The 22,604-nt window shown below is 39.0% G+C and overlaps 6 protein-coding genes across 9 annotated transcripts; all 6 read left to right on the top strand.

The window, feature by feature from the left end:
* Positions 1-1,735: 1,735 nt before the first annotated feature.
* LOC141840123 (putative calcium-binding protein CML14) lies at positions 1,736-2,662 on the top strand. Of its 2 annotated transcripts, XM_074728023.1 has the most exons (2): positions 1,736-1,920; positions 2,045-2,662. In XM_074728023.1, the coding sequence occupies exons 1-2, from the start codon at positions 1,834-1,836 to the stop codon at positions 2,513-2,515; spliced, it is 558 nt and encodes a 185-aa protein (XP_074584124.1). In that variant the 5' UTR covers positions 1,736-1,833; the 3' UTR covers positions 2,516-2,662. The 2 variants fall into 2 exon arrangements, with proteins under 2 accessions (XP_074584124.1, XP_074584125.1); XM_074728024.1 differs by having other exon boundaries at positions 1,845-2,662.
* A 342-nt stretch (positions 2,663-3,004) lies between these two features.
* On the top strand, positions 3,005-7,770 carry LOC141838838 (glycosyltransferase BC10-like). The gene is made up of 10 exons (XM_074726432.1): positions 3,005-3,458; positions 3,544-3,660; positions 3,777-3,877; positions 4,318-4,389; positions 4,485-4,566; positions 4,659-4,739; positions 4,922-4,960; positions 6,780-6,845; positions 6,946-7,092; positions 7,228-7,770. Exons 1-10 carry the CDS (start codon positions 3,204-3,206, stop codon positions 7,405-7,407), a joined length of 1,140 nt encoding a protein of 379 aa, XP_074582533.1. The 5' UTR covers positions 3,005-3,203; the 3' UTR covers positions 7,408-7,770.
* A 641-nt stretch (positions 7,771-8,411) lies between these two features.
* Positions 8,412-12,015, top strand: LOC141840125 (uncharacterized). The gene is made up of 5 exons (XM_074728025.1): positions 8,412-8,700; positions 8,931-9,087; positions 10,381-10,431; positions 11,533-11,625; positions 11,806-12,015. The coding sequence occupies exons 1-5, from the start codon at positions 8,552-8,554 to the stop codon at positions 11,863-11,865; spliced, it is 510 nt and encodes a 169-aa protein (XP_074584126.1). The 5' UTR covers positions 8,412-8,551; the 3' UTR covers positions 11,866-12,015.
* A 120-nt stretch (positions 12,016-12,135) lies between these two features.
* LOC141840122 (two pore potassium channel c-like) lies at positions 12,136-13,594 on the top strand. Its single transcript, XM_074728022.1, has 2 exons — positions 12,136-13,135; positions 13,371-13,594. The coding sequence occupies exons 1-2, from the start codon at positions 12,201-12,203 to the stop codon at positions 13,516-13,518; spliced, it is 1,083 nt and encodes a 360-aa protein (XP_074584123.1). The 5' UTR covers positions 12,136-12,200; the 3' UTR covers positions 13,519-13,594.
* Positions 13,595-13,919: 325 nt separating this feature from the next.
* On the top strand, positions 13,920-16,992 carry LOC141839998 (uncharacterized). 2 transcript variants are annotated; one of them, XM_074727872.1, is made up of 7 exons: positions 13,920-14,078; positions 15,247-15,312; positions 15,389-15,438; positions 15,527-15,591; positions 16,394-16,485; positions 16,561-16,632; positions 16,703-16,992. In XM_074727872.1, the coding sequence occupies exons 1-7, from the start codon at positions 14,076-14,078 to the stop codon at positions 16,739-16,741; spliced, it is 387 nt and encodes a 128-aa protein (XP_074583973.1). In that variant the 5' UTR covers positions 13,920-14,075; the 3' UTR covers positions 16,742-16,992. The 2 variants fall into 2 exon arrangements, with proteins under 2 accessions (XP_074583973.1, XP_074583972.1); XM_074727871.1 differs by having other exon boundaries at positions 15,389-15,591.
* Positions 16,993-17,514: 522 nt separating this feature from the next.
* Positions 17,515-20,385, top strand: LOC141838164 (zinc finger BED domain-containing protein RICESLEEPER 1-like). Of its 2 annotated transcripts, none has more exons than XM_074725567.1 (3): positions 17,515-17,695; positions 18,130-20,054; positions 20,137-20,385. In XM_074725567.1, exons 2-3 carry the CDS (start codon positions 18,395-18,397, stop codon positions 20,226-20,228), a joined length of 1,752 nt encoding a protein of 583 aa, XP_074581668.1. In that variant the 5' UTR covers positions 17,515-17,695; positions 18,130-18,394; the 3' UTR covers positions 20,229-20,385. The 2 variants fall into 2 exon arrangements, with proteins under 2 accessions (XP_074581668.1, XP_074581667.1); XM_074725566.1 differs by having other exon boundaries at positions 17,619-17,695; positions 18,060-20,054.
* The last annotated feature ends 2,219 nt before the right edge of the window (positions 20,386-22,604 follow it).

Raw genomic sequence — 22,604 nt, 5'->3', positions numbered from 1 at the left:
TTTTTGACCACGAGAAGGAGAGCACGTGCGGGTCACGCCTGCCAAAATCTCTCAATATAATACCGTGTTATAGATTAAAACATCAGTTCAATAAACTGTTATAAAAATTTGTTATTGTTCCGGTTAAGATCCGCTCCTGGATGTGTCATTGATTTCTCCGCACCAGGGTGAAGCGAGGTCAAATGAGGATCGGTCGCCGAACCTCCAATACCTGCAACCACAACGATCGTGAGAAGGAAGACCAAGGGGTGTCCTAGCACGACCACTCCGAGCTTGAGTCAGTCCTTGGAGAAAGAATAGGAAGAATAAGAAGAAGAGTAGTTATGTGTGCACGTACCTCATTTTGAGGGGAGGATTTCCCTATATATGCGAGAGGAATGTCACATCCCATTCTAATTAATGAGGATGCTCCATCACTAGTGATTACGTTGTCAGAAGGAATGGAGCGGTCAGAGTGGGAATCCCATCATTGACATGCAGTTGAAGGGTCATTTCGCACGTGTTTTGTCATAGTAGGGACCATAATTGATAGCAGAGGTATGTCAGGAGGAATGATGGGTTGTCATAGGGTTCTGTATGATGAAAAGAGTAAAATTTAATGGAGCAGGGCACCAAAGTTATCTGAACCGAGTCCGAGCCGAATCTGTGGAGGACTCGGCTGGGTTGAGGAGTCTATCTCCACGAGGATTCAGCTAGACTTAGGAGTTAGTCTCCACGAGGATTCGGCTCGGCTTAGGAGTCGGTCTCCACGGGGATTCGCCCCAGGACTAGGACTTGGACACCGATGGGTGATGGCTCTGCGCTCTAGAGTTAGATCAAGTTCGATAATGAAAGGGACTCAGGATCGGGGTCACGAGTCGCGGACTGGCTCAGGTTGTCTGTTGAGTCGACCACGGAGGGCCGACATGAGGGTCGGACCCGGTAGGATTCAGAACCCTTACAGCCGTAACAGTTATCAAGACAAAAAATGTGCTTGAAAATAAGAGTTAATTTGATAATAACTTGATGTAAGATTGGATTACGTCTGAAGACACGAGAGGATTTAGTTAAAGCAGAAGCAAGAAGGAAGAAAAGCAAACAAATCCCAAAATTCTCAACTCCTTGTCTGTAAGTAACCACTTGCTGGCAACACAAGCATATCTCTGGATCCCTATAAATGGGAAGGAAGCTTTAGCAGCCAGTTCATGTGCAAAAATGAAGACTAATTCTTCGTCCCCGTCTCTCATCCTCTTCGTCGTCGTCTTCTTCTTCCTCATCGTCGGCATTCTCTCATCCACTGCCAATTCACGGCAAGTAAAAACACAAGGTTTGGTTCCCAAATTCAACTTCGTTCCTGTTGCATCGCTTCGAATTGATCATGACTTTCGTCTTCAGTACATTTATGGACTCATGCTGAAGGTAGAGTCGAGGGCATAGTTGCGAAGGGAGATGTTGAAACGGTCGCAAGAGTGTCTCCTTTTACACCGCCGGCGCCGACCAGCAACCGCCATTCCGATGCTCCTTCCCTTCATCCTTAGTGAATGCATGCAGATGCGTTGCCAGTAATAAATTGATCGCAAATTTATGTGTGCGTATCTATAGAACTTCAGGTTATGTTCTATCACTGTATCCATAATCGCACTGGGGTAACTTAGAGAACGGAAGAAGAAACGAGAAGGAATAAATTAATTTTAGAATGGACTTTCAAACTTATCGTCAAAATCTTTCTTCATCTTTATCATCAAAATCTATCTATCTATCCGTATCTTCCATATTTAGTCCTCAAAAGGGAACTTCTATCTCGATTTTTTCTAAAATTGACATCCCAATTTGGGACCCCGTCCAGACGTTCTCATGCCTTTTTTTTTTCCTATTTTTATTTTCCAATTTTACCAGCTCCTCTTTTCGATCCGAACAACTTCGAATTCCATCCTTCACACCGTCAGTTTCAATCCGCCGAACGAACAATTTATTTCTTCCTTTAATTCGATCCGTTCCGTAAAATTTTGAAGTTTTTCTTTTTCTGATCCATCGGAAAATCATGGGCGCCGGTCGGGGGCTGCAGGGGGAGCAACTCCGGCAGCTGCGCAGCATCTTCGACCGCTTCGACATGGACGGAGATGGCAGCCTCACCCACCTGGAGCTCGCCGCCCTGCTCCGCTCCCTCGGCCTGAAGCCCTCCGGCGACCAGATCCACGCGCTGCTGGAGGGGATGGACGCGAACGGCAACGGCGCGGTGGAGTTCGAGGAGCTCGCCGGCGCCATCGCGCCCATCATGACCGAGCAGGCGCTGCTCAACCAGCAGCAGCTCCTCGCCGTCTTCAACGCCTTCGACCGCGACGGCAACGGCTACATCTCCGCCGCCGAGCTGGCCCGGTCCATGGCCTGCATGGGCCAGCCCCTCACCTTCAGCGAGCTCAACGACATGATGCGCCAGGCCGACACCGACGGCGACGGCGTCATAAGCTTCTCCGAGTTCGCCGCCGTCATGGCCAAGTCCGCCGTCGAGTTCCTCGGCCTCACCGCCGTCTCGTAGCCCAATCAATTAATTAACGTCCTTCTCTGATGTAACTGACTCGCCATGACCAATTTTCTTGTCTATTCTGTTGGTTAATGCACCTTGTATCAAGAAATCACCCAAGTAACAGGTTAGATTGAGTTGTTGACAGGGATCACAAGTTCAGATTTCATGCCATCTGTGTTGTCCTCCAACTCGATCGTCATCCAACGACATCAAGAACACAAATGGCATGAACTCCATCTGCCACGACTTGTATCGACCTTGGAAGAAGTAGCTCAACACGCTTCTCGCCTCGCGTAATAAATTTTAGTACAAGGATGATCATTCCAAGTGTGCGATAGCAAATCGATGATGGATTCCTTTTTTATTCATTCACGCCCTTTTGGTTCTGCTTTGCGAAAATGGGTTTCTCAAAATGATAAAAATCTTATTAGATTCTAATTTAGATTTATTACTATTTATGAATCAACTGCCTAACCGACATAAAATTACGGGGATTTAAACGCTCCTCAAGGAAAATCTTATTACATAGCAAAGCGAAAAGTGGTTAATTTGCTTGCGCTATATATTTATTAGCCAAATCCAAATCCATGGCGGCATCGACGCGGTGGGAGAGCAAATCGAAGCCGTGCTCTTGATTTTTCAAAGCGTTTTTTTTTTGGGGGTTTGTGATTCCGTTTCCTCCGTCGCCGGAATCACGACGATGAAGAAGAGGGCGTCGTCGCCGTCGTCGGTAGCCTTCTCCCAGGGCAGGCTCTGGCTTGGCCTGCAGCTGATCATTTGGGTGTCGGTGTTTGCGTGCTCGCTCGCGCTCATCCGCATCGCCGCGAGATCGCCGTCCCTGGATACGGCCGTCGGTGAGGAGACGCCCTTGAGCGGCGACACCCCTAAGATCGCCTTCCTCTTCCTCGCCCGTTCCAACCTCCCGCTCGATTTCGTTTGGCACACCTTCTTCCAGGTATCTCCGTCGCCAAAAATCTCGCCTTTGGGGTTTTCTTTCGTTTGCGCGGTTAGAATGAGCTTGCTTTCGATGTGTTGTGCAGAATGCGGAAGAGGAGAAATACTCGATTTACGTCCACTCGGAGCCGGGATTTGTGTTCGATAGGACGACGACAAGGTCCCCGTTCTTTTTCGGCCGCCAGATTCCGGATAGCATAAAGGTCTTTTGAATTCTCCCAGAGTTATAGTTTATCTTCCTTCGTAAATTTCGCCCCTCATTTTTTGGTACTCGGTGAAGAATTATATAAACTGAGCGATAGGGTTTTTGGGGTCTCAGGTGATTTGGGGCGAGTCCACGATGATCGAAGCAGAGAGGCTGCTTCTTACTGCAGCCCTCAAGGATCCTTCTAACCAGCGTTTTGCCTTGATCTCTGATAGGTATCTTGTCTTCCTTGAATGTTTTGTCTCAAACTAATGATTCTGTATATACATATTTCATACTTGTGTTTTTAATGGATATAGTATTTGTCTTTCATGTTTGAAATAAAACCTCTTCTATTGAAGGGTTTGCCTCTTCTCTCAAAAATGAAGCCCTATTTCCTGTGATTTGTCTTGTTCCAGATATATGTTGCTTATTCCAGCAAGTCTTGTGTTGAATATTTACATGTGGTTTAGTTCATTCAATTATCTTATGTCAATCCAGTAATCCCTCTTTTGATTTATGATATCTGAGCAGTTAAAAACTCACGAATTCATTTTTTTTCCCTGTCGGTAGCTATTTTTCATCTTCTTCTAATGTCTTTCGATTATAGTGGTTTGAATCTACTTTGGTCGATCACGACAGACTGGATCTATGATTCATTTCGTTTGTATTGCAGCTGTGTACCTCTTTACAACTTCAGCTACATATATAACTATGTGATGTCTTCTCCAAAAAGTTTTGTGGATAGGTAAACAGCTGGAAGGGCATTCTTAGCTTATTTTATTGTTTTTGCATTTTTTAGAAGAATGTGGTGATGACTAAACTATATCGGTCTTGTTCTAGCTTTCTCGACAAAAAGGAAGGGCGTTATAGTCCAAAAATGTTTCCCACAATACCCAGGGACAGATGGAGAAAAGGTTCTCAGGTATTTTACTTTTAATTGATCACAAATGTATCTAATTTTCACATCAAAGAAAAACAAATAAATTTGTATATCTGAAAAATTCTTAAATCCAGTGGGTAACCTTGGTGAGAAAGCATGCCAAAATTGTCGTGGCTGATACTGTTGTTTTTCCAGCATTCAGTAGATTTTGCAAGGTAAGTTACGCTTTGTCTTGTCTGGAGTTATTTGCAAGCTGAATTGGCTACCTAAGAGAATAATGGGTATAGTATACTCTTTAGGTTGTCTTTGCTATAAAATCTAAACTACTTGGGATTCATTGATCGTGCTTATGGATTAGTCAAAATATTTGAAGCCTCTTATTGTGATCATTTTGCAGCGCCTGAGTGGAGAAGCACTTGGAGGAAAACAGAAAAATGTGAGTAGTTTCATTAGCATTTTAATCAAGTTATCGCCTCTTGAAATCAACTCAGACCTTTTTTGCTTTCATTTTTTTTCTTTGTATGATATGGTGTTTCATTGTACCACTATCACTTCAATTAACTTATTTAATTCATATTACATTGACGAGATGTTTGTAAACTTGGAAGGATGTTTTTCTCACTGTTAGCTTAAGTTTACTTGGCTCATACCTCAAAGTGTTCTTTCCTGCAAATATATGTAGAAAGGATTTGGTTCTTCTGATTGAGTACTGAAACTCTAGTTGGAACTTGTAATCTCATTTGACATGTTGACTATTCAACATGAATTCTTTATTAAATGCATATTTGAGCTTAAAAATGGATTCAATTTTATGAAGATGCTAAAATTTGTCCCTGAAAAAAAAAACAGAATGCTGAAAATATTTTATTTCAAAGCACAGATCAGATTAGGCTTCCTAAGAAGGATAGTGCAAACACTTTATTTGCGATTTCTTTGACATAATAGTTAGTAGCGATGTCTCTTTAAATTTTCATTAAATTATAAACATCGAGGGAATTTCTTGGTATTCCCATAAGTAACCATTATTGTGCTGCCTTCCTAGAAGCTAAAAGTTTAATCCTCGAAGTTGGAACCTATGGCATTATGGAGGTCAACCCTAAGAAGCAATCATCCCTTTTCCCCATCCCTTTTGTTTGATTCTCCATTACAGGGGACTTGGGTTCCTATCAACATTCAGATGAAATGAACGTCGAGCATTAAGTTGCTCTCTCAGGAGACTGCTTATGCTGGAATTGTGTGAGCTTTAGAGAAGCTTCCCAAATTAATAGGAAATTAGAGCACTGTTCATACATCTTCATTGTGGATTGAGATTGGTAACAAGATTCTCAACTGTGGGGATGCTGGTTAGATTTGACATGATGGATGCACAATCAAGCAATATTTAGGTTTGAAGTTAGCAGAAGACTTAACTAGAAAAAGACAGGTTTGGGGAAATAACCTCAATATATGTGTTGAAGTTAAATGAGAAACCTCAATATGCTAACTTATAGAAGAATAATCATGCTTTTGTGGCTTGTTTCTTGCTATCTGCTAAAAGGAAGTGTACAGTTGAATAATGTTATGCACATCCACAATGATCTTGTGTATTAATTGTCCATTAATCGCAGCATGTTCTCGGCGTAAAACAGTACAAGCTTCACAAATTTCCAATATTTCATGATTTTGTAGTTAAATAGTCTTGCAACTGTTCCCATATACTCAATTAACTCTCTCTTCAAATTGAGAGAAAGACATGCTTAAAATTATGGTCTCTTTTATTTTCTGCCTCTGTATAACTAAGATTTGGCCGGAAGATACTGTATAACATTGCTTTGCAAAATGAAAGAGTCAAAACAACGTAAGATTTGATACTCATCTTACACTCAACACCCTATTGATCATGTGTAAAAACTTTGGAATGGCCATGTGGATCTACACCCGTGGTGTCAATACTGACACCGAGTGCAAGTAAAATAGAATATGAGTAAATGTGGCACTAGACAAAAGTTTCAAGTAAAGATAGAAGTATTCCAGTGCAAACTGAAAATTCTGCTTTTTAATCAGAGTTCTTTTGTTTGCTGTCACTTTTTGTTTATGCTGGCTGGCATCTACATTTATGCTATATAGGCTTTTTGTCCCTTTGAGTCGCTTATTTGTGATATCACTTAAATCTTTTCTTCTCGGTAGCCAATGGGAAGTGGAAATTGCTTTTTCTACTGGTTTTATATCAGAATGAATCATTTTTCAGTATTAATCTTTAGTTTATATATGTGCAGAAAAAAGCAACAAAGAAGGAACATGATTGTATACCAGACGAACACTATGTCCAAACATTATTCTCTGTAAAGACTTTGTTATACTTGTGAAGTTAATTTGTTAATCTCAGTTCCTGTGTTTGTCATGTTGTTTTTTCATGATCTGATTGTTCTATCTTTTTCGTAGATGAGTCAACTTGATGATGAGCTGGAGAGAAGAACTTTAACGTATACTTCATGGAACCAATCTATTGACGCGAAGGACAAACGAGGTTGGCACCCTAAGACATTTGAATTTGCTGATGCGAGCCCCCAACATATTACAGAAATAAAGGTCAGTTACCATCCATTACAAAATTTTGCTTGCTTAAATTTTGGGATATCACCTAATGGAATTTTCATTGCTTAAGACCAATGAATCACTCTATCAAGAACTAGTTTGAGAGGATTTTTCTCCCTTATTTTGCAGGGTATCAATCATGTATACTATGAGACGGAGTACCGCACAGAGTGGTGTCAATGCAATGCTACTTTGGTTGCTTGTTTCTTGTTTGCTAGGAAATTTTCGAGGAGTGCTGCTATGCGCATTCTCAACGAAGGTCTCGTGGGTGCCTTCGATGCTGGCTCTTTATTCTTTCCTGAATCATAATTTTACCTCCATGGATAGGCTAGCTCGATACTTGCAGAAGCATGCCTGTTGATCATTCAATCAGATTCTTCATTCAGATTATCTGATAATCGATCCGACTCGCAAAGTCCAAATGAAAATAAGAACCTGAAATCATCATCCAACATCTGTGGGAGGGCGAAATTGACTACGGATGCAGAATCAAACACAGTGCATATCGATCAGCAAGCTTCGACTCATCTTGTAATTGTTAGCTTATAGAGAGAAACTAGAGGGATGATACAATGTTTCTAAATGAGGAACTTTATCGAGACTTGATTGTGTAGTGGTTAATTATAATTTTTTAATTTATCTTTTCAAAGATGATTGTGGAATCGATAGTGTAGGGCCAAATAATGGATTTTATTTTTTTGCTGAAGTAAATCCATCAATTTCCATATATTTTTTTTATTAGTTTTCATGCTTTTTTTTATATAATGTTTCTAAAATGGTGAATGCTGATACAGTGGTAGACTAGAGATAAGCCAAGAACTGTAGTAAAGAAGCCGATTAGAGCATCCGCAACGTACGTGGCGTTATAACGCCATGAGCTCCACTGCCACGTGGTAGTCGATCAGGTGATCGACTACCACACATGGTGATCGATCACCTGATCGACTACCACCACCTGATTGTGAAAAAAAAATTAAAATAAAATGCATGGCCCACCACTGTCACCGATTAACGCGTTCAGAACTCTGAACGCGTTAAATATCTCACTCCTTCCTCGCTCCTCCACGTCTTTTCCTCGCTCCTCCACGTCCGCTGTTAACGCGTGATTAACAGCGCGTTGCGGATGCTCTTAAAAAGATAGAAATAATTTAATGGAAAAAAGTTACAAATATTTTTTTCCACCAAATTTTTAATTTGGAGATCAGCTTCTAATTATCAAAATACTTTAATTTAATTTAATTAATTTGGTTAACATATTATCAAAATAAAGGTAATAATAAATTTAATAATCTAGGAGGCTGCATCTTCCCTGAAGGCCAGGTTGGGTTAGGGTTTTGGTTGGATTGTTGGCTTTTCAGGATTCCATCCCTCGCCGCGGTGGACGGAGATCGCCATCGAAGGGCGAAACGAATTAGCGATCCATCCTAGCTTCCTGATCTAGATAGCAGACGAGATGGACGAGGTGTTGACCTACGCCGATGTGGCAGCGTCGAACGCGTCGGTGGCGCACGGCTCCTCGCCGCCCCTGTCCTCCAATTTCCCCCTCGTCTCCGCGGTCCTCGCCTTCTCGGTCGCTCAATTCCTCAAGCTCTTCACCACCTGGTTCGTCCTTTGTCCTTCAAAAGTTCAAAATTTTGTATTCCATATGTTCCTGGTTTCTCAGGTCTTTTGTCTACGACATCTGTATTGGTTACCTTCGATACATTGTGATGCAAATGCACAACCAAAATATGGACTTTTTTGTCTTTCTGGAATTTTCTGTATTGCTTTTGCATCTTACTTTCAATATTTAGTCCTTGGTGGTCTTTCACAAACTCATGCTAGAAATGCAGGTACAAGGATAAAAGATGGGATTCCAGGAGGTTGCTTGGTTCAGGTGGAATGCCTTCCTCGCATTCAGCTACTGTGGTAGCTCTTGCGGTGGCTGTAGGTCTACAAGAAGGGATAGGCAGCACTACATTTGCCGTTGCTGTAATTTTAGCATCCATTGTATGCACAATTTCTTTGGATTCTGCAAGCTTTCTGTTTCATTAATTGATTATATCCTGGCTGATTACTTGTTTAATCTTGAACTATATGACTTTTAAAATACTCAAGCAGAACCTGTCTTTCTTAACTGATGGGGGATTGGACTTTACATCTTATCATATATCTGGATAACCTTCTACTCAGTAATAACCTTTATTGATACTTTGATTTGTTAGGGTGATGTGCCATATTTTGCACCCATCTCCATATTATGTTCATTCACTATCTTGTTAGCTAGGGAGTCAGAGCTATATAAATTTTCCTATTTTCTAGTTCCATGATTAAGCAACACTTGGGTAGGGGTATGGACAAAATTCCACATCACCTTGCTATGTTCAATTCGTAGTGGAATTTCTAATCCTCATCTATTTGGACAGATATATGATAACTCATAATTTTTTTTTTTTTTTGCTTAAATTAGGCACAAACCTAAGTTTTGGCTAACCTTGATAGTATCTCTATAAATTTATGCTAGTATTAGTAATTTCCCTGTATAATTTGATACAAAAATGCATAGTTATCTTTATTATATTGTTAGTTTCTGTATTTTCCCCTTTAAATTTAATTTAGCTTATATATCATGCAAAGTTCAGAAAGTTGTGAATATTGATGTTGATCTGTAACTGAAAATTTCTAATTAAGTATACTTGCAAATAAACATAAGTGTGGCCTTAGATTTTATGTGTCCAATATTAAGTGTTCTTTGTTACTAAATGTTGACAGGAATATATGAGTTCCTATTCTGTTATCCCTTTTTGTTCTTACACAGAATCCTATGCAATAAAATCGAGTTTTTCACCTAGAATCTAGAACCCATCTATAGTTTTAGCTGGCTAGTTGCTTCTTAGACAACAGACATTTCTTCTATGTATATTTTCCAGCAGTGCAGTATAAGATATCTTTTCAGCAGCTTTGACATGATTGCATCTCTATTATGAACTGATTTTTTTGGACAATTTTCCTCAATTGTCAAAGTATTATCTTATGTTTGAAGTTTGAAACTTTCTTCTTTTTGTGTCTTTGGCTCACGTATGTAGTTGTTTTTTTTTTGTCTCATTGCGAGGGATTAACAGTTCATGGCATATTTTCCCAGATCTTCCTTTTGCAATCTACATTTCATCTCATGCTGATACTATGATATTTGCTTATTGATGTTTGAACTTGATGTCATCAAACTTCATTATGATTTAATGCATTCAACATCAGAATGTCCCACACATGTCAGTTGCTATCTAAATTATTGGATGGTTTCAGGTAATGTATGATGCATCAGGAATCAGATTGCATGCTGGTCGGCAAGCTGAGGTATGTCTAATAAAAAAGTGTGCATTTGGGTTGTGTGGATATCAGAACTGTTTTCTGTTTTCTTAGAAAAGTGTTCATTTTCCAATATCTTTGATAGGAACTTTTTCTTGTTTTAGGGGAAGATCTAACATGCATTCTGTTTGTTGAAAATAAATTGTACTGTATATAGAAGAAGTCATGAAAAATGTTGGGAAATAATTTATTTTCTTTTAATTTTTTGAATTCTATAAAAATGGCAAAACTATTTCTGTAAACAAAGTTTGTCTGTACTAATTTATTTCAAAGCATGCCGAATATTCATGTGTTACGTTGCATATTAAGTTTTTTTTAAAAAACCATCTTGTCAAAGTGTGAACAGTAGACATGTTAACTGTTTCCATATATATACGACTACATGCTGTTTTTTTCTGTTTATCTGATGAAGTGTAGAATGAGCCAGCTAATTATTTTATCATCGAGAATTTGCCAGATGATATATAGATCTTGAAGTGCTCCCAAATCCGTGATTTTGGATAATATGTGCTGGCTACCCTAGAATGATCCATAGCCTCTTAATACTTGTTTCAGTGAGTTCACCTCTATCCTGCCTGTTGACTGTTGTGGTTATGCGGTTGCCGCTTGCAAATTGTTTACATATGACACTGCCTTAATTCTCTAAGCTGTTAAGCATGAGGTTGCATTATAGATTCTTGCATAAACCATTTCATAGCCTTATCAGGTCTCTTAAATATTTGTTTTTATTTGAAATGTGCTAGATAATAATTTTTTGCTAATCTTAAACTCAATTCATTGTCATTCTTGTAGACCCTTGTAAACTGTTTGGTAGAAATCATAAGTTATGCAGTATATTACAAGACTCTATTGCATTTTCTCCTTCCTCACGTTCGAAGTCACCCCCCTTGCTCTACATCATCAACCCATTCTTTTTTTTTTTTTAATGAAACGTCAAGTGTATACGGGTCTTTGTTATTTTGATACATGATTTTTAAAACATTACAACTATCTGGCCTTTTTCTATTCATTTAATAAACCTTATTGGCGTTGTGAATTACTGAAAAAGAAAATCTAATAACTTTTGTTTCTGTGTGGTCCTTTATGCAGCTGCTGAATCAAATAGTATGTGAGCTACCACCAGAGCATCCTGTATCCAACTACAGGCCTTTACATGAACTTCTTGGACACACTAAACTCCAGGTACTCTGCATGTACATGCAATTTCATAATGCAAGTAAATTTTCTCTATGGCAACTCACATCAGACTTTTTCACTCCTTATAAGAATCTATTCATTCCTTAAATTTTGATCTGCTAGAAAAGCTATTTGGTTCATCTCTTGAGAAGCTGGCTTTTGTAACGACACGAATTCTTGACACAGGTTTGTGCAGGGGCCTTGCTTGGTGGCATAGTATCCTTCCTCCTGAGAAGCTCTGTCTAAGCTTTCTGGGTCCTTGTGGCAACTCTCACTGCAACTGGCTTGCTTGAAGCAACCGAAACAGATCTTAAAGCATACAGAAATATTCTTCACTGCATCCTTTGTTCATAGATTTTTGTAATCACAATTTCATTTATAATGCTTATGAATATCTAGTATTTGTGTTCAGAAATATGGCAAAACGGTCCTGTTCGGTTCTTCCCGATAGTTTTCGAAAACATTTGACTATTAGTCCTCCATTATCATACTGATTGTTGTCCAACTACTCTTCGTATCTAAACGTCAACCCAACTGCAAATCTTGTTTCAAAATCCAAATTTTATGGCTCTTTATCGTCAATGGATTCTATTACTCTTCCGCCGCCAAATTCTTGTGCTGAATCCTCTGTTCCTGTTATTGTTCATGACGACGCCAATTCCCTTTCAAGTCCGCTTGTTGATCCGCACTTTCGCAGATCTCATTCTTCTCCATCCATCTTCACTGATTTCTGTGCTCCGTCGTCCTCGGCGATCGATCTCCAACCCATTGCCAGACCTCCTCCTACTGCACTTTCCTTCATGAAGCTGGCCGCCGGCGGCGTAGTCCTGTACGTCTCCGTCGGCGTTGCCGTCTACGCGGCGAGGCACAAGAGCTTCGAAGGTCGCACCACTGGCTCCCCCGTTGTCGACGGCCTCTACTTCACCATCGTTAGCCTCTGCACCATCGGCTACGGCGACCTCGTGCCGGGCACGCGGGCCGCCAAGCTATTCGCCTGCGCTTTCGTCCTCGTCGGCTTCGGCTTCATCGACGTCGTGCTCGGCGGTCTGCTTGCGCACGCGCTGGACTGGCAGGAGGAGGCGCTGCTCGCGGCGGTCGACGCCGGCGGCCGCCGCGCACTCGGCCGCGCGCTGTTCCTGGTGGACGTGCGGAAGCGGCGGATGCGGGTGCGGATCAAGGTTGCGCTCGCGCTGGCGGTGGTGGTCGCTTGCATCGCCTTCGGGGCGGCGGCGGCGCGCGCGCTGGAGGGCCTGTGCTGGGTCGACAGCTTCTACCTTGCGGTGGCGTCGGTGACGACGGTGGGGTACGGGGACTACGCCTTCGGAACAGTGAAGGGGAGGCTGTTCGCGTCGGTGTGGCTGCCTGTGAGCACTCTGGCGGTGGCGAGGGCGTTCTTGTACCTGACGGAGATGAGGGTGGAGAAAAGGAACCGGAGGGTTGCGGAGTGGGTGCTGAGCCGGAGGATGACAGCCGGCGACGTCATGGCGGCGGACCTCGACAATGATGGCTCCATAAGGTACCTTTTTGGATCTACACAATGTTTCGTTGCCATTAAAATCTCTCCCAATTCGGCAGTTCGAACAGGCACGACCAAACCCATCGGAAAGATATTTAGTTAAAATTATGAAATGCAGAACCATTCTGATCTGATAGGATGGAGTTAAATGATCCAAATGAGCTAAAAATACAGCAGTTTGTTCTTCAGTTCAGCCACGATACTTATCTTTTCCATGTTATGTTACTCCCTGCAGTAAATCAGAATTCGTGATTTACAAACTCAAGGAAATGGGAAAGATTTCGGAAAAGGACGTCACGCTCATCTGCAACCAATTCGACAAGCTAGACGCCGGAAAAGTTGGAAAGATCACGCTCTCAGATCTCAAAGGGACTCATCTCTGACATCGAAACCAGATTTCTGAATTGCGTCTTTGTTATTGCAACAAGGATGTTCTTGTGTTTATATTTCGATACCACCTGGAAGGAGAACAGAGTTGAAACAGAGTAAACTTGTGAAGAGTTTATAGTTATTCCTTCCAATTAGAAATTAGAATGAATTTTTACGACTAAAATATCCTCCAATAAAATGAATTTTTAATACTATTTCAATTTATTACTATTATCATTATCCTATATTTAAAATATTTTTAATTAATTTTATTTAGAATAACAACGATTATTAAAATGTCTATGAAGGCACCTATACATATTTGTATATGCCTATAAATAATAAAATAGCATTCTAATAAAAATTGAGTAATAAAATTAATAATTTAGCTTTTTATGAATTAAAAAAAACGACGGCTTGCTTTCCCCTTTCTCTGATCCCTTTCCCTGCTGCGAGATGGACGCCGGGTCCGATCGTTCAGATACCCATTAACGACGAAGACAGCAGTAGCGTTATAGTAGACAAGCTGAGGCAGAAGAGATCGTGAGTGGGAATCCAACCTTGTGGCGATATGGTATGGGTGTTCCTTTTTTCCATTGATTAATCTATTTCTATTTTTTGCGGCTTCTTCTTGTCCATGATTTTGCGCTTCCGCTAGGGATTGGTCGTGATGTTGTTTCTCTCTGCGGCTCTTTTAATCGGGATGCAGATCGGTCTTTTTTTTGGACTTTGATGGTGTTTTTGTACTTTGTTACTTGTATCGAAGTCTCACTTCTTCGTCCTCTCGAAATTTTTAGAATTTTTAACCTAGCATGATCGCGGAGCCAGACAAAAATGCTTTATGGTTTTTTTGAAATTTCCTTTCTTCATCCTGAGAAGATTCCGATTGATCGATCCATTTGTTCATGTCCTTGATTGGGGTTATATGTTAGTAATTTTTTAGATCTAATTTCGCAAGAAGATAAAGTTTCTTTTCCTTAATTGATATAGTCATGCCTTGTGAAGCAAAAGGCTTTCACCAGATATCCTAGTTGTTATATACTGAAAAAATAAGGTTTTTTTGGCAAAGAGGAACATTTACGATGGATCAGTTGGTTGAATTTTCTCATGTTTACCTTCCTTTGAACTGTCTCCTTCAATCTTTGTTATTGGTTGGTTCTTCATTCTCATTACACAATTATGGTTGTAGTGGTACTCACTATTGAATCTTTGATCTAATCCTATGCTACCTCATCATTCATATATAGGATCTCAGTATAACAACCTTGGATTGAATATATTTACATTCAGTTGGATATTTTTAAGCTTGACATTTACTTGATCTATTTTTTTCTGTGTATGTCACTTGAGAAAAATTTAATTATAGGAGATTATTTTTAACTCCTAATTAGAAGAAGTCTTTTTAACTTTTTCCGTTATTGGTCATCTTCATTCATCTTATAGAATTGCTACTTGTTGTATAAAGATGCAACACTTTAAGAATTATATCGCATTGTCATATTACTCGATCAATAATTTTAATTGTGCTTCATGATACTATGATAAAGGTTAAAGTGTTAATATTAATATTATTTTTCAAAAGTTAGTATATTAAATAAATTATAAAATAGTTCTAAAAAGTTAATTAAATTGTAGTATCTAAAGATCTTTAGACTTTGATCCTATGATCAGACGCTATTAATTTCTTGTTCTCAGACAGGTCCCTCACAATATTGAATACATTATGTATTGTTTTTCCATAGGATGATCCAGAGCTTGAAGCTATTAGGCAACGAAGAATGCAAGAGTTAATGGCTAAACATGGCGCTGTAAGTTATCTTCATCGATGTTGGAGTATAAACAATGCTGAGTTTGTAACTTATATCTCTTTGACCTTTTTATCAGGGTAATCAACAAAATGGTGAGCAACAGAATGCACAAGAGGAGGCAAAAAGGTTCACTACAAAATACTTGCAAATTTTTTCTATTTCAATTTAGTTATATCAAAATTTACGATTCATCTATTTGTAACTTGAAATACAGGGAAGCAGAGGAACGTAGGCAGTTGATGCTGAGCCAGATATTGTCAACTCAGGCAAGAGAGAGGCGTAAGTGTTTTATTAGACTACTTTTCATCATTGTCACATAGTTTTGCTGCGCAGTTGTTCTGTCATGTCTTTTAATATTTGCTCTTCTATTTTTGTTATATATGAAAAAATTATTATTTCTCTTCTATAGATAGATTCTTTCCCTGTGAAGAAAAGCATATTGGAAGTCTACCATGGTTATAGCACATCTACTACAACTCAATCAAAATCAATCCCTTGATCGGATATCTATGAGTTTGGGACTCAAGGTTTAGATCGCAATCATGTTGACTGAAAATTATTTGATTTTTGTCTTAATCTTTGATCCAATCTCCTTTGGCTGGATTATTGTCTTGTAGCCAAGCTAATCTCATACTTGATTGGAAATAACCAGAAGAAAATGACGTACTGATATTTCAAAAATAGCTTCTTGCTATATATGATGACCCACTTCCAATCATGAACCAGCTATTATCTTGAAAGGCTTATAAGCTAATCGAACTAAGATTCGAACTATGAAGTTATAAGAACTATGAAATCTTGCTTATGAAGTTTATGGAATTGGGCTGGTGATTCAGCACAGCTGAACTCAACTGCGGAAGAACAAAGATAAGATCTCTGTTCTGGGGAAAATTACCGATTCTCACCTAGAAAACATAGAAATTGGATTTTAAATAGAATTACATTCTTGGTTGCGTTAGCTGGAAAATAATATTAACTGGAAATCACAATACTCTTTTTGTTTATTTTGATATGTGCAGTTAACAAAAAATTGATTATTTACATAAGGTTCTTCACTCATAGCAATGCTCGTTATCTGTAGTTGCTCGGATTGCTTTAGTGAAACCTGATAAAGCAAGAGGAGTGGAGGATGTTCTACTAAGAGCAGCTCAAATGGGACAAGTATCTGAGAAGGTACAATTTGAAATGGAGGCATTTCCCACTCATTATATGATGGATTGATGAAAGGATTCTCATGTTTGGATTCAGGTATCTGAAGAAAGGCTTATTTCACTTCTGGAGCAGATCAACAGCCAAACAAGTAAACAGACCAAAGTAACTGTAAGTTGCCTCAACACACAAACAGTTACCTTTCTTAATAGTATCGATCTTGATACTCTTCCATATTCAGATTCAGAGGCGTCGAAGTGTGCTCGAAGACGATGACTAGCCGGGATTTTTCTCTGAGATGGTTGTGAGCATTCAGTAATGTAGTGCGTGCTTCAGTTTGGAACTCCCCTAAAATGTTGTTGCTGGATGATGCATGAACTCTTTTGAAATCAGTTGCTGTTCTTGACGGGTTTATTGGTGTGAATCAATCATATGCTATGAGATTGAAACGTGCTTTTATGCTACATAACTTTGTATATTATTTGTCAGTGTGATATTTTCAATTGAACGTTGTGGAAAACTATCGGTTTTTATCATTTGCCAATTAAATTATAATCACTTTAGCCACAAAAAAAAACAAAACTCAAGAAATCTTACATGACATGAGACACGAGGTTACTATTGGATGAGATTCTAACTTTATTATGATAAATTTAAATAAAGGTAATTAAAATCTAAATATTAAATCAACTATATCATTATATCCCATCACATTTTTTTTATTAAAAAAAAATAATTTAGCCTTTGCTGTTAATTTAAATAATGCGGGTTAGTTAACTGCACTTGTTTTACAAAAATAACGGGACTGTTTACCCGATCCGATTAATCTAATACCCGAATCCGGAAGCTAGCCATTCATCAACCAAGCCCTTCTTATCGGACCTGATTATGGATCATAGTAGACCCGCATCCGATAAGTTACCGATTCTATTAATATGAGCATGGCAAAGATGGGAAGGAGTAGCATCCGCTTCTTCTTTTGCCTTGAAGCGATTCGATTCGCTTCGGTTCCTCCCAATTCCCATCCGAAACCGAAACCCTAATCTCCCGCACGCCCTGCTCCTGCCGCTTGCCATCCTCTCTCAAGGAGCTTCGATTCGATCGCCCTCCTCCAGGGTCGCGCCTGTCTCCCTCCGGAGCTCCGATTAAGGCTCCGACAAATTTTTTTTACGCTTCGTCACGATCCCGCAAGGCTTCGTTTTCGCATCCATCGACTTGGTTCTCTGGATAAAAGGTAGCTTTTTTACATCTCAAAATTTCCGCTGCGCTTGCAGAATTACAGTCTTGGGGAATTTGATCGTCTCCGTATGCAACCCGTACTTGTTTTTTTCTTCATGCGCGTTAATCGTTGGTGTTTTCGAGTCGGGTTTAATTATATATGAAACATCTTGTGGATTTCACGTCATACAATATTTACTGGAGTAAAAACTTGATCTTGTTATTTCTTGATGGTTGTCTGTCGATTGTATGTTTGTTTTCTCCTTGCAAGTCTTTGTTTTTCAATTTTGTTTATTATGTACATATATTACCCCCTACTTTGAGCTTCGTATGTGAATGTTGTAGAAATTGACATGTTTATTGATATGATGAGTTTGTAGTAGAGACAACTGTAGTCAGCGAGGCGATCAATTAAATCTCTTAATCATCTATGATGGATGCAAATGACAGCCCTGCAATTACTGTCCATAATCCAAGAGCCCGGAAGTTGAGATCCTTAGTTTGGAATGATTTCACCAAGGAGAGAAGACCAGATGGGAGCTATGTTGCCATATGCAATCATTGCAAGAAGCAGCTTACAGCAAGCAGTCGGAGTGGTACGACTCATCTAAAGAACCATCTTGTGATCTGCACATCAACCAAACGAGTCAAACGCAAGAAGCTGGTGGTGCGCCGCCTTGTCCTTAAGTCTAATGATGCCAAGAATGAGGGCGGCATGAGTTCCGAGCATTCCCAGTTTGATCAGGAATTGAGCCGGCAAGATCTTGCTCGCATGGTCATTCTGCATGGATACCCGTTCAATATTGTTCATCATGTTGGTTTCAGGACTTTTGTCAGGAACCTTCAGCCGCTGTTTAAAATGGCATCTTCTGATGTTGTGAAGGCAGATTGCATGAAGATATATGAAAATGAGAGGCTCAGGCTGCACGAAATGCTAGACAAGATACATTCCCGAGTTAGCCTCACAGTCGATATGTGGAAATCTATTGCAGACATGGACTATGTGTGTTTAACCTGCCACTATGTTGACAATGATTGGAGGCTTCAGAAGAAAATCATCAACTTCTTTCCTCTTGGGCCTTCCGAACTCGGGCAGGATGTGAGCAAAGCCATCATGGAGAGATTGCAGGAATGGAATATTGATGGGAAGCTATGTGCTGTACTGCTAGATAACTGTAGCACCAGTGATTTTGTAGCAAGTGAGCTTATAGGATACCTCCGCACAAAAGGTTTTCTTATTTCAAATGGTGATCTATTTTATGCCCGGTCTTGTGGGCATTTGCTGAATGCCATTGTTCACAAAAGCCTGGAAGCAGCATGTGAAGTCATCGATAGAGTTCGTGTGAGTGTGCAATTTGTAAAATCGTCACAAGAAAGGTTATCCGTACTTCAGAAACATGCAGAGCAAATAGGCATCCTAGAAAAACCATTGGTTCTTGATGCTCCATCTAATTGGCCCTCAACGTATATGATGCTGGAAACTGCATGCCATTATCAAGAGGCTTTCAAACACTTGGCAGAAAGTGATGCAGACAAGGCTAGCTTTCTTTCACCCAAAGATTGGGAAGATGTTAGAGCTGTCGTCGAGTGTCTAGATGTTCTTTACCAAGCTTTGGAGAAGTTCTCTGCCACAAGAATCCCAACTGCAAATCTATACTTCAATGACATGTGTGGTCTTCATCTCCTCTTGAAGACCTGGTATAAGAGTCCGCAACCCTTTGTTGCATGTATGGCTAAGGAGATGCTTGAGAAATTTGAACAATACTGGGATTCGAGTAGAATGTTAATGGCAATTGCTTCTGTTTTAGATCCGCGTTACAAGATGAAGTCTGTCGAGTACTTCTTCAAGCAAATTTATGATGATGCATTTGAAGCTAAAACAAGGATCGACAATGTTCGCGACAGCTTTATAAATCTATATAACGAGTATGTAGGCCACTCTTCTAATTCTTCAAAACTTCAAGCCTTTTATGGTGGGAACAATAGTGGCTACAGTGGGAGTGAATATGTAAATGGTGGGGAATGCAAGACTTCTCGCATCACATTGTCTGATACACAGCGTGGATTGGATCAGTATCTTAAAGAGACATCCTCCGGTCATCCAGCAAGATCTGATCTGGATATGTACTTGGAAGAGGCTGTTCATCCCTCAAAAGGTTCTGAAGACAATTTTGATATCCTGGCATGGTGGAAATATAATGCTGCCAAATATCCTGTGCTTTCTATGATGGCCCGTGATATTATGGGCGTTCCTATTTCAGTTGTTCCATTAGATAGTGAAGCAAGAACTCTAAATCAGTATTTAAGTTCAACAGATCCAGCGATCATAGAATGCTTGATATGTTCACAAGATTGGATAGGAAATGAAACAGAAGGTAGGACACATTTTACTACTTCTTTACTTCTCTTCTAGCTAGTTAATTATTTCTTACACCTCATCTTTCTTTGTTCTGTTAGTGTCTTCCGTGGATGCTCTTGCAATTGTTCCTTCCACAGCATGCTTGGAGACCAATGGTGATGAGTGCATGCTACCCGCCGGCGGCGACTAGACTTCATTGTGAATCTGGTAGATGTGTGCCCAAATCTATAATTTGGGATCTTCCATTTTGCTCTTACCCTTTTCCCCCTCATCTTATTGTATCATTTGCGAATCTCATATTTGGTAATTACTGTCTAATTTGTTAACATATGAGATTTTTTGTATCATGTTTTAGCTCTCTGACTTGTGTTGTATCTGTCTATTACTCTTGATAATTTAGCTAATTTTTTTGCTCCATCGTATGCTGCCTCACTAACAATGCATCTCTTGGATATGATCTGAACTTTGGTAGTTTATATTTTAGTGAGAGAGATTTAAAGATTTAAGCACCAGTGAGAGAATTCAATCAACCCACAATAAAATCAACATAACAGATGCCATGGAGTGGAGATATAAGAGAAAACTTAACAGTAGAAACAATGATCATTGTCATAAGTAAATAAAATACTTAAGTAGTAACAATGATCAGATCATCTCCACTTAGGTCCCACTTAGGTCAATTGCAATAATCTCTGAAGAACTCATTAGAACATAAAATAATCCATCATAATAAATAATATTATGCACAAAAAAGTCTAGATTATCCACTTGGATGTGCCGACTTTAGTGTAGGCAATTGAAAATCCATTACAAAATAACCATGGTCATATAATCATTGAGAGTTGGACTTGAAGAGAAGATGACTTTCTCTATGTGATAGTCACGACAAATTTTGTATTTCAGAAAGTAAGAATTTCCAACTTTCTTATGGAATTTATAACCGCCACAATTTGAAGAGTAATTCATGAAAGATTCACAAAATAAAAATGAGAGAGTTTTGAATTTAATGGATAATTGATTGATTAATTGAATTCACAAGGAAAAAGATGGAGCAAAGAAGGGAGATGGATTTGAGCACTAGTAAGTGGATTCAAAAGGCTAATGTTAGAAGCTAAATCAATCATGGCAACCCCACCGACATTAGATCCAGCATAACACATGCCATGGAGTGGAGGTACGGGAGAAAACTTGAAAGAGGAATAAGCTCATCATCTTCTGAAGGTAAAGATAAAAAGGTACATAAGTCATCAATTTGCTCCACGAGGAGAAAAAGCCAAGGGGATGAAAAAACATTAAAGGGAGAGCCAAGCAAAACTTACATACCGTACGAAATATAATACGATGTGGGAGATGCAACTTCTCTCCTAGTTGTCTGAGAAGATCAAGAGGAAGCAACAATCATGAACATCATCATCCATATTAGAATTATAATGTATCTTTCAAAATGTTGTAATTGAGAGAGAATTGTTAGTTAAAGAGAGGGCAACTTTTGCTTCACAAAACTCGTGGATTGAGGATTGTTAACTAAAGATTATATTATTTATAAATATATAGAATATTGCCTCATCAACAAAATTAATTTTTAATTAACAGAATCCTAATTAACATAATTTTAGTTATTTAATAATTTATTGTAACAAATGATGTATGTTCTCTTTTATCCAGCAAAGCAAATCTTATTCAGGTTTTAGATGTTAAACCTCTAGCCTATTGAAAGTTTTATGGATGACAACACATTTATCTTTTTAAAAATTCAATTTATTTTTAAATATATATAAATAAATCTGAATCAACTTAGAAATTTTTATTTATTATATTTGTTTGGGGGAAAATCTTTAAAATATAAATGACAATAAAACTCGATTTAGTTAAATTCAGGATCATGATATTTGTCCTGAGAAAATCTGAAATTGATTCGATGCAATTCTAATTTTACTCGATCGATATGAATTGGGGTTAGAGACGCTAAGAACTTTTTTTCATAGAGATCTTTATAAAAAATATCTACGATTCTCTTTTTTACTTTTTTTACTATATATATATTTTTGTATCAGATAGAAATAGATTGAATTGTTTGCATGGTGTAGAATAAATTTAAAGATTTGATTGCATCTAGATATCTATCTAAATACTTTATTTCAACGGCGGCATACAGTTAGGAAAAGTAAAGACTGAAGAACAAGACAAAAAAGAAACAGTTCTAGTCGGCGCATCTACCGCCCTCGTTCTAATTATCAGCTTCTTATTCAAATCATTCTCCATCAGTAGTAGATGCATTATATTTTCATAGCAGTCCCCCGGGGCAATGGTGCAACGGTAGGACTTCCAAATGGAGAACGCAATCTAAAGATGTCTCAGGGATTGAATCCATGAGACTGACTGGGATTTATCATTATATTTTCATAGCAAATATATTAGTTGATAAGTGAAGTGAGGGCAAAGATGAAAGCTTAAGATGTCTGAATACTATTTCCTATGACTGATTTTTAATTAATTTTTTAGCACATTTGTTTAATTTGACGTGAGATTATGATATGGCTTAAGGTTATTTGGTTCTCGTACTAGT

The sequence above is a fragment of the Curcuma longa genome, chromosome 11 (genome assembly GCF_044706935.1).
Source record: "Curcuma longa cultivar G26 ecotype Majalengka, Jawa Barat chromosome 11, ITB_CL_G26_1.1, whole genome shotgun sequence".
Taxonomy (NCBI): Eukaryota; Viridiplantae; Streptophyta; class Magnoliopsida; order Zingiberales; family Zingiberaceae; genus Curcuma; species Curcuma longa.
Note: the sequence above shows the minus strand (reverse complement) of the source record. Positions and strands in the feature narration are given on the sequence as shown.

Coding starts and splice junctions, on each gene's coding strand:
- LOC141840123 (XM_074728023.1), top strand. CDS start 1,834: ATGCCTTTTTTTTTTCCTATTTTTATTTTCCAATTTTACCAGCTCCTC. Junction 1,921..2,044: donor CGAATTCCATCCTTCACACC/GTCAGTTTCAAT, acceptor CGGGGGCTGCAG/GGGGAGCAACTCCGGCAGCT.
- LOC141838838 (XM_074726432.1), top strand. CDS start 3,204: ATGAAGAAGAGGGCGTCGTCGCCGTCGTCGGTAGCCTTCTCCCAGGGC. Junction 4,740..4,921: donor CATTCAGTAGATTTTGCAAG/GTAAGTTACGCT, acceptor ATCATTTTGCAG/CGCCTGAGTGGAGAAGCACT. Junction 7,093..7,227: donor AACATATTACAGAAATAAAG/GTCAGTTACCAT, acceptor CTTATTTTGCAG/GGTATCAATCATGTATACTA.
- LOC141840125 (XM_074728025.1), top strand. CDS start 8,552: ATGGACGAGGTGTTGACCTACGCCGATGTGGCAGCGTCGAACGCGTCG. Junction 9,088..10,380: donor CTGTAATTTTAGCATCCATT/GTATGCACAATT, acceptor GGATGGTTTCAG/GTAATGTATGATGCATCAGG. Junction 10,432..11,532: donor ATGCTGGTCGGCAAGCTGAG/GTATGTCTAATA, acceptor TCCTTTATGCAG/CTGCTGAATCAAATAGTATG.
- LOC141840122 (XM_074728022.1), top strand. CDS start 12,201: ATGGATTCTATTACTCTTCCGCCGCCAAATTCTTGTGCTGAATCCTCT. Junction 13,136..13,370: donor GACAATGATGGCTCCATAAG/GTACCTTTTTGG, acceptor TACTCCCTGCAG/TAAATCAGAATTCGTGATTT.
- LOC141839998 (XM_074727871.1), top strand. Junction 15,592..16,393: donor AACTCAGGCAAGAGAGAGGC/GTAAGTGTTTTA, acceptor CGTTATCTGTAG/TTGCTCGGATTGCTTTAGTG. Junction 16,486..16,560: donor TGGGACAAGTATCTGAGAAG/GTACAATTTGAA, acceptor GTTTGGATTCAG/GTATCTGAAGAAAGGCTTAT.
- LOC141838164 (XM_074725566.1), top strand. CDS start 18,110: ATGATGGATGCAAATGACAGCCCTGCAATTACTGTCCATAATCCAAGA. Junction 20,055..20,136: donor GATAGGAAATGAAACAGAAG/GTAGGACACATT, acceptor TTGTTCTGTTAG/TGTCTTCCGTGGATGCTCTT.